Raw genomic sequence first — 10,190 nt, 5'->3', positions numbered from 1 at the left:
GTTTGGGGTCCCCTGCTGGAGCTGCTGCCCCCGCGACCCGATACCGGATAAGCGGTCGAAGATGGATGGATGGATGATGCAGATATTCAGAGTGATCCTTTAACTGTGGCAGGAGACACTCACAGTAGAATTTCTTTCAACATTTAATACCTGGAAGCCCATTTGTTCTCAAAAATGTCTCTAGGTTTTTTGCATTGCCCACACCACAGACTGTACATTCCATGCATGTGAGTCACTGCAACATTTTGACAGGACATAGTGAGGTGACTTGTCCTCATAAGAATGTGGCATCTGTGCACTCCTCTAGAGAGACATTCAATTTAATTGAAGCATAGAGCAGCTTTGTGCCAATCAGACCCTTTATGGAAATGCATTAAAACATTATTCTCAATCTCATTTTTGCCATGTTCTGCTGCAGAGCTGCTGACATTAATGCACAGTGCAGTTACTCCAACACAAACGGCACACCTGGGAGTAATGCACATCAAAACAATTAGACAGTGAATAAATAAGTGGACTCAATCACACAATCTGTTTTGCTTTGGGAGTATTTATGTTTGAATTGCCTTAAGTGGGTCCAATTTTCACCCAGCTGGTACTACAGGCATTACACACAAAAGTATTATCTTCACCTTTTTGACTTCAGCCAGTGTCAGAATGACAGGCTTCTCAATAAGAGATGGCCAAAGTAGAATCCCTTTCCTAAACAAAGCTACAATATGAACTTGTTTTGATGAAAAAAATCATCAAATGTTTACCACAGCACATGGCGGTCAATACATCAGAAACAATAGCGTCATCAGTCACCACCTGCTGATCTCAGTTTGAGTAATGAGTCACACGTTGCCCTTGGAGACTAATCAGCCGCAGGAAGGTTGATGGGGGATCTAGTCCCCTGGTGAATCACTTGGCGACGAATGCTTCCCTCTCTAGCATCAAATGAATGAAGTTAGTTGGATCACAAATTACTTGTTGGTGATACTGAACAGCAAGCAATCAAATCCACCAGTGGGAAATCTGTTTTCTAGACGTCTTGTGGCTTAATAAGGCCCAGCAGTTGATTTATAGTTTATTGTGGAGCTGTTGTAAGCATGTCTTGAATCCAGGCTAATCCTACAGAAGTTAAGAAAACTTACAATCAGCTACAGCCTGTAAGACTAGTTTGCCTCACTAAAATTAACATATGTTCCAGCTTATCAGTGATAATGTACTGATACTGATAATATCAACATGTCAGGATTGTGCTATTGATTTAGTTTTTCATTTAGTCTGGTTTCTGTGCAACTCTGTTTTCGTGAATCTGTTTGGTGACAGCATGCCTGATTTCAAATAATTGTTTTCAGTTTTTTTGTTTGTAGCTAGTGGAGTACGAATGTTTTTGCTGGTATAAATGGCTTTCCTGAGACTTAACCATGTGTGTAACAACAGTAGAGCCTTATTTTACACTGGGTTTATGCATATTAGGTGCCAAATTGTGGAATAATGTACTTTGTTACGTTTACATTAATCTTATGGAAGTTCTGTTATTTGCACTTGACAGTAGGTCTGTTAATTACCTTTGGATGATGAAGCCTATTTGTTTTTAAATTGGAAAAAGCCTATGATTTGGCACGTTCGGTCCTACAAAGTTCTTTTGCACTCTGAGAAGCTCCACCACCACGTATACTGCTGTAGAAGCTGTGCATGATGTAGGTAATAATGTAAGTGTATTTGAAATGACAGGATGTCTTTTAATGTTTTTAAATAGTATGGTGTGGGTAGAATGGCTTTCACGCCAATATATGTGAATACATTTGGTTCTGTAAACATGGTGTAAACCAGTTCCCATTGTTGTCTCTATAAATACATTGGTTATATAATATGGTGGTAGCAACATTGGAGTACATACCACATAAGCATGAGAAAAGCTCACATGCAAATTATTTTGGAATTTAGCATCCTGCGGAGGATACATTTTCTGTCAGTTTTTCGCTGGCAGGCTATTTACCAAACCGAGAATCTTATATAGAGTGCAGCTTCCCACAAAATATATTAATGCAGCAATACATTGTGCCCTGCAACCCTGCTTTTTGTGTGTATCCCTTACTGCAGTCACCGAGCTCTCTCTCTCCCCCTTCTGCCATCTCTTTAAACATACATTACCCTCACTTTCTCTAAATTCTCTCATCAGTTCCACTTGTTCTTCGTACTTTCAGGCCATCCATCTCTCCTTCGTCACGTCATATGCCTGCGTTGCTGTTCATTGTTTCTCCAGAGTTTTCTTTTGAGTTCATCAGATTGAAATTACTACGTTTACTAAAAAACCTGACTGCATTAGTTATTAGTCCTTGCATATTTGATTAATTTTTTGTTTTTAATTTGGTTTTGGTTTGGTTATTATTATCACCATCCCCCTGTGTAATTGTCCCCCTGTGTGTCTTCTCTCGTCTTTTTTTTTCATTCATTATCTTATTTTGCCCATCAGGACATCTTTAGTAGAAAGACTCCCAACTTCTAGCTCTACTTACACACTCTTTATCTGTCACAAAGTACAATTCCGCCATGTCACAGCAACTCAGTAAGAATCTTTTCTGCATATTCAGTCATTGAGGTGTAGAGCTGACAGTATCCATGTTTGCCATCACTTCAGTTTCTAGCTAGTCAGATCTCTGTGGCTAAAATGACAAGTTACGTATAATTATGTAATTAAAGTATTTCATACTTTGCATTTGGCTGGATTAAGAAAATATGATGGTTTTGATTTTTGCTTTGCAAAATATTTAAATTAAATGTGTAGAACGAATTCATAAATAATACAGATTAATTATGAATAGAGTAATAATATCGATGTTTCAATAATGATACTATACAGCACTGTGAGGTTTATTTTGCCTTTCGTTTAAATTAAATTTCTTGAAAGTGCACTCCCCTCTCCACGGCCGTTTGGTCAGTGGCCCTCAGCGTCTGTTACCTTCGCACAAGGCACGCTTATGCAAATGTATGAAACGGAATGGGCTTTCAACTGACTGCAATGTAAACACTTCCACTTCGATATTACACGCTCAGAGTAAATGCTCGACTACGGCTCTGTAAGATGATAAAGGGCGACAACAACAACAAACAGGACTTTCACCCACAAGACTGGTGTTACTGTTCATGTCCCATGTGAAACCAAAGTCAATGTCATGCATGTAAAAACATAACACCATGATCTTTTCCTAAACCTAACCAAGTAGTTTTGTTTGACACAACATAAACCCCATGTCAAAGTCAAACTACCCATCACGTTGGAAAAATGATAGCAAAGGGCTACCAAGAGTGTTACAAAGTGATCTTGCAGCATGCAAGGAGTTGTGTTTGAAAATGTGTTGAAACGTTACAGCCATTCTCGTCTTCATCAAGTGTGAGGACGTGTTGTTTCCATGGTGACAGCTCGTTGACATGTCTATCAGTCATGGATGGTTAACCTTCTAGGCCTCTGTACATGTTATGCTTTATGTTGAATGCTCTATATCTCTGTGAGGAGGTAGGTGTGTGGGGGGTGACACTGGCCTCTGTCCCAGGCAGAGCAGCTCGGCCCGTGGGTGGATTTAACAGGCCTCTGCTGTATGCAGATCAGGGCTTCATGTTCAGGGTGCACCAACTCACTGCCCAGGACCAATAAGTAGGAAGTTATGTATTGTTTTTACAGCAGGGTTTTACAGCTGTTGCATTAGCGTCTGTAACTCTATGCCATCTCTCGTTCAACGTTTCTTTGTCAAACAGTGACATTTACCCATAGTGCTCTAGAGCTCAGGTGAAAAAAACAATGAGAAGGTCGTTTATTAAAATACTCTTAACCTAAAGTTGTATAGTGAAACACACAACATATTGTTAAGTAAGATTATGAACCAAGGTTGGATTTTTAGTTATTTGCAAATCTAAGTTATTAAAAATGTTGAATAAGATGATTTCACAAAAATTGAAGACAAGAAATTCAAAGAAATTTGAAAAATAATCTAAAGTCAAGGTTCACTTATATTCTTTTGCTGGACCTTTCAAAGTGAATGGAGATTTCTCAGTTTTGAGCTTTGAAATAAGTTAAATTTTTGAGGCAAAAGGAATATAAACACACACTCACACACACATACACACACACATTTATACACTTATAATAATTTTTCTATCCAGGCAACCTGTGAATGACTACAGAACTGCAATTTGGAGTGAGAGAGGCTGTCTTTATAGTTACTAAAATATCAGCCATGTCCTGGCATTTCCTTTTCCTTTTTTAAGAAGGCAGAAATTGTCAAAACAATCTCAATACACTTGCTCACACAAGCTAAAGTGACTATATAGCCACATTGTCTATCTTTACATAAACAGCTAACTGTGCTGTTATATGATAAGAACCAACTGCTTGTCTAGCCCACGATATTAGAACCATGTGTCGTCCAGGTCAGCTCAGCCTTCTTCTAAACTCAGATTTTTAATTATTACTGGCTACATCTGCATTCTTCTCTGCTTGGTCCCATCTGTAATGGTTGGAGAGTTGCCTTGAAAAGGCCTTTAAGCACGAGCTCAGAGACAAGAGGGAAGAAAGAGTCCTTGGCACCAGATAAGAGTTGTTCTGTCAGTAAGACCAATGTTAGAATCAGTATGCTGGCTATTTCATCCTTGCTTCTTGTGTATGGGTATGCCCAACACATTTTTGAGGCTGTGATAGCAATGCATTATCCAGAGAGGGGACTCAAAGGGAGGATTACAAATGGCAGGCAGTGCCCCATAATCACAGCCAGTCCAGTGGAGCACAGGAGAGTCAAACTGGCAGCCAATGCTTAGAAGACACAGACAAAGGCCGAGAGACAAAGACAATACAAGTTAAGTTCACAATTTTCAGGTGTTTACCAATCCTGTCCGTTTGCCTAATTAGATTACGTAGTGAATAGGCGGTTGCCATGGGAGCCGTGTTGGCAGCTGAAACAGAAGCCTTTCGTGATGAACTGGCTCGACAGTAGCAGCCACAAACAAAGCCACGAAAATCTGGAGCTTCCAAATTGCCAATCAGCCTGATAGGACGTGACATTGTGTTTTCCCCGCAGAATGTCTGTCATTGTTATATATTTCATCAGCTATTTCTCCAACTCACTAAGCCTCTATCTCTCCGAAGATTCACCGTCTGCCTGTTCCCATCCCTCACCGGTCCATCTTTAATCTCAAACTCGGTCACTTCTTTTTAATACATTCTCACATAACCGTCTTTGATCGGCGCCTGGAGGAGCTAAAAGAATTAGAAAGAGAGAAACTGATAAGAAAGGAGACATATTGGACAACAAACAACAGTGAGCACCTCAGGTCTGTGTATTAAATGGAGTGTGAGCTGGAGCAAGAAAAAATATCTCATTTCAGTGTAATGTGCTAAGGGTTTGTAGCTTGCTCTCCAGGCGTTCTTTAAACATTGTTTACTGCTCTGATTGTAATGGCTTGTTGGCCACATCATGAAAAGTGACTCAATATCAATGACGCTTGACTAAGCTCTTATCTTGGTCTTTCAGAGGAGTGAGCGCTCACTGTTTTGAGTTTAACATAAATGGGCTCGATCGGCTGAATGTGTGTGATTGTATGTGTGTTTGATATTGCCCTTTGTGCTACGGGGCACTGCAAGATTACAGTCCTTTCAGGGGCCATGGCAGTTGATTTTAGCCAATAAAAGTGCACGTCATGTGGAAAAAACACTCAAGTTTAGGCTCCAAAATGACAAGTTGAGTTCAGGAACAAGATTGTGGTTTGGATTAAAACACACCTGCAGAACGAACATGTGTTTCCTGCGTGAAAGTCTTTCCTCTGGAAGTGAACTCTGCTCACCGTCTTAAAGGCACAGTGTTTATATGACCTGCCTCTCCACTCCGCGTTCCTCCCTACGCGGTCTAGAGCGCTCTTATACAGCAGCAGCCAGTGCATAGAACAATAAACAAGTTGAATACATACCAATTACAGTGCATTAGTTTTCATAGCTATATGTAAACATGGTTGGCCAGTAGTTTTTCCACCATTTCAAACAACTTTAGAGGATTAAAATGACTTATATTTGTATTTATAAACTCAATCACTTCATTTGTATTCCCTTACTCCCCAACCCTGCCCATAGACAGTAAAGCCTCAGATGATCATTGTAAACTAGGATAGATAAACTTCAGAGGATGTGAGTGAGGAGACAGCCGTTGCCAGCGATCATAGCACAAGTCCTCAGGCTAAATGCCAGCTTGTGAAAGTGACAATGGCATCACAGAGCCTCGAGGGAGGAGACACACAGATATACAGACACAAGGCCTACAGAGAGCAATTGAGAGAGATTGTCTGCAAAGAGGATAACTCAGAGATTAGAAAGTCATCCAATAATGAGGAGATGATCGAGAGAGGAAAGAATAATGAATAGATGGGGTCATTAACAAAAAATTAACAAAGTTAAAGTTTGCCACACGGACACATATACACACACACACACACATGCACGCACGCACGCACGCACGCACGCACACACACACTTACTTTTTCCTGGTCATTATATACAGTTCTGTCCTTGCTGTAAAGCCATGCTTGCTGTTAAATACAGGAGATGGATGAGTTTGGGAGTTAATCATCTCAGGGTGTTAACGTCACAGCCTACACACATGCCACCACTCTGCCACCACTGGCCTGCTTCCATATGGGATGTTGTAATGCAGTGTGTGTGTGTGTGTGTGTGTGTGTGTGTGTGTAAGAGGGAGGATGGATAAGTGTTTTTGTATCGAGATGGATACGTACATTACTATTTTCTTTTACTTGACTTTTTTGTGCTCGTAATTATGCTGTGATGATTATTCTTTACAGATGAGAAAAATATATGTTTGTGTCACTCTGCAGCTTTGGACACAGCCGTGGTAGCTGTTTTACCCTTCTTCCAGTATTTATGCTAAGCTAGTTGTTTCCTCAGCTACAATAATGCACAGACATAACAATGGTATCGATCTTCTCTCACCTCTTTTAAGCGTGTATGAACTATTGTAATTATTTTGCTTTTTTTTTTGGTCTTTCTTTAGAACGAGAGGCCGAACCTAGCAGACATGGAGACCCAGGAACTAAAGCTCACCCTAGCTCAGCCAAGAAGACAGTACAGGAAGGTGAGTTTGGGCAATGTCATTTTCATCAGTGTGGGGAGTTTTTTTTTTATTAACTGGAAGAAATAGCCATGCAGCCAAATTTTTGTAACCATCTTGTTCTTGTTGTTACAGTTGATTTAACAAATCTGGTTCAGCTCTAATATACTCTTTGTGCTGTTGGGCTATAATGCTCTCAGTGCTGATCTATTTGTATTATAATAGTGAGATCCAGTGTCAGATCATCACAGATTACTAGGTATAATGAGAAATAAATTATCTGATAGCCGGCCATTGATGTTCCACAACAGAGTGTAGCAATACTTTACACTGAGTTTAAATTATTTGGCTGTCTCAGCCGCACATCCCATAAAACGGCGAGTATAATACAGCAGTGTTTAGCACAATTAATTTTCCAGCCTGTCTCAGGTTGTGTGCAGAGATGTCAGTGTGGAAGAGAGAGATAACCAAGCGTACAGCTTGTCGTCTGAACCAGATAGAGCATGACGAACGCACACAGGATGATCAAAGCTAGCAGTCAGTAACATGGAGCTCTTTCCAGGGTCGGCTGCCGTACTAACATCATGGTCTGTTAGTGCAGGCTAACACAGAAATTGTAATTTAAGATTAAGCAAGTGGGCAGTGAGATAGTGGTGTGAAGATTCCCCTCTTCAGAACACAGTAGCATACATGTCAGTTTGGGTGTTTGTGCTTGCAGCGTAGCAGAATTTAACAAGCTAACGTGGGTGTAGTGGGCTGAAATCCTGTACAATATTGTTTACTTGAGATTACCAAGGATAACATGAATTACTTTTACATAACATATTCTCAGAAAAGAGACAAAGAAATTAAATGTGATTTTTCTACAGTACATGGAAAATGTATTTAGTTCATTTTGAGTACTTGAGTCAGTTCTTAATGATGTGTTTTATAGTTGTACTTTTTATACAACCTGGAATCATATTCATATATTTACTAAATTACTTCTAAGCAGTTTCTTGACTGCTGTTTAATGTGTGACAATACTGTAACAATAAAATAATAGTTTAAAAATGTACACAAAAACAATTAATCAGAAAATAGGCAAGTTATATTCATTCCAATAATAGCCAAATAAAAAGGTTTGCAAAAGAAATTTTAAAATGGATCAATGAATCCCTTAAGTGTGTAGTCTGTCATGGTGAAAAACACAAGGCTACGTCTAGTGCTGAAATGATTTGATGAGTTGGCAAATTGAAAAGTAAATGGGGAACCAATTGGAAAATCAAATGCCAATTGAAATGCGACTGAACACAGTGTGTTCTGCTCATTAGGTAATTACAAAACCAATTACACATGTTTTGATCTAATTCAATGAGAGATAAGCTGCATGGTAACATACGGTAATTCACAGTATCAAAGCCTTGGTAAATCTACAAATAGAGCTGCTGCCATATTGTGCTGATTTGTGAGACTCAGCCTGAATGAGTAGCGTTACCTTCCCAGTTCATCTTCATGTTCCAGGCTCAGTTCAATCACAGCTATTGGTGTCTGTGCTGAAGGTTTGGTTATTTTTAGTTATTTAACAATTTTCTGATCAGCTCTGAAACTGTTACAACATGAAGGGCCGTGTCACAGGGAATGCTGCTCTCTTGCAGAAAGCTGCAATTCAGAGATTCAAAGAGTACATGTTTTTTGAGACTGCCTTTGTTCTGAAAAAGAGTGAACATGCCAGGCAGTGAGTTGTGGAAGCAAGAGATGTCAGAAGAATGTAGAAATGTAGTCGCAAGATGGAAATAATTTTCCATTTTCCCTTTAAATGGAGCAAAATGTAAGATTTTGAATTACATTTAACTTTCCATTCTTCCCTCGTCGACTGTTGTCTACTCAGTGTGTGGTGTTGTATTCTTACTGGGGGCGTAATGAGTTTAGTTCGGCACATAGGCTTTTCATTAAAAAAAAAAACATGTAAAGAAAGAGGCGATTGAAATGAGGTTTTAAATCTGGAAGTGAATATGTACCTGGCTACAAAAGTGTGATTATAGGAGTCTGTTCTGGTGAAGAGACATGCTTTAGGTAAGAGGATGATCTAATGGACACATTAGATGGTATGTCACATCAGGTAGGGTTGTTTCTATTGTTTCTTACATTAAAGGTAGTCATTAAGAGGATGATAGCAGGAAAGTCAAGTAGATGGAGGTAGAGGAGATACAGCCCTCTGAAAACCGTTCTCATGCATGCTCACTCACTCACTCACACACACACACACACACACACACACACACACACACACACACACACACACACACACACCCTTCAGTTTCAGATTAATGAATGCCTGAGTCTAGGACAGTGCAAAAATATTTAATTATCACTGACACTGAAGGTGAGGCAAGAGGCCAGATCTGTCATCCACTTGTGCGTGTGTGCATGCTTGCTTGCGTGGGAGGACAGAGCAGAAAGAAGAAGAGTGTGTCAACGAGACAAAGAATCAGCCTGTAAGTCAAGCACGTGGTCTTTCAACATGAGCTCTCCTAAAATTGAATAAAGGTCAAACTGACACAAACTCCTTGCCTGGCAGCAGCCCATGGTCAGTTTAAGAGCCTGGGGGAAGAAAAGAAAAGAGACCACTTGACATTGTACCGGTGCAAAGTAAAATCTTGAATGAGAAGAGAAAACACACTGCACAGCTGCAGGAAGGGATTGTAATTAAATAGAAGAATCATATAATCTGTTGTTATATAACAAAAATGTAACAGATTGGCACAATATTAGGTAAAGACATTTTTGGTCTCAAGAGGATGAAATAATCATTTAACAACTTTGGGGACTTTTCTTCCAGCGCCATAATCAGGTCAACATTTCACTTTGTCCAGTACTTTTAGTACTTTAATAAATTCTCCTTAGCCTCAGCTGCACTTTGTATTTAACGTGAATAAGAAAATAATTAGAAAATGTTAGCAAGAGGACATGGTAAACATTAGACCTGCTAAACATCAGCGTGTTAGCATTGTAAATGTGAGCATGCTAGCATGCTGATGCTATAACTCAAAGAAGTGCTGTGTACAGCCTCACAGAACATGTAGCATGGCTGTAAACTCTTACTGTTCAGACAGA

General features: G+C 39.7%; 1 protein-coding gene across 5 annotated transcripts in view; it reads left to right on the top strand.

Moving 5' to 3' along the window:
• spock1 (SPARC (osteonectin), cwcv and kazal like domains proteoglycan 1) overlaps positions 1-10,190 on the top strand; it is a 93,917-nt gene that overhangs the window by 49,021 nt on the left and 34,706 nt on the right. For all 5 annotated transcript variants that reach the window (XM_034883533.1, XM_034883536.1, XM_034883531.1 and 2 more), the window contains one exon: positions 7,038-7,118. In XM_034883533.1, coding sequence (XP_034739424.1) covers positions 7,038-7,118 — 81 coding nt within the window. The remainder of the gene's footprint in view (positions 1-7,037; positions 7,119-10,190) is intronic.

Source organism: Etheostoma cragini, chromosome 10 (genome assembly GCF_013103735.1).
Source record: "Etheostoma cragini isolate CJK2018 chromosome 10, CSU_Ecrag_1.0, whole genome shotgun sequence".
NCBI lineage: Eukaryota > Metazoa > Chordata > Actinopteri > Perciformes > Percidae > Etheostoma > Etheostoma cragini.
Note: the sequence above shows the minus strand (reverse complement) of the source record. Positions and strands in the feature narration are given on the sequence as shown.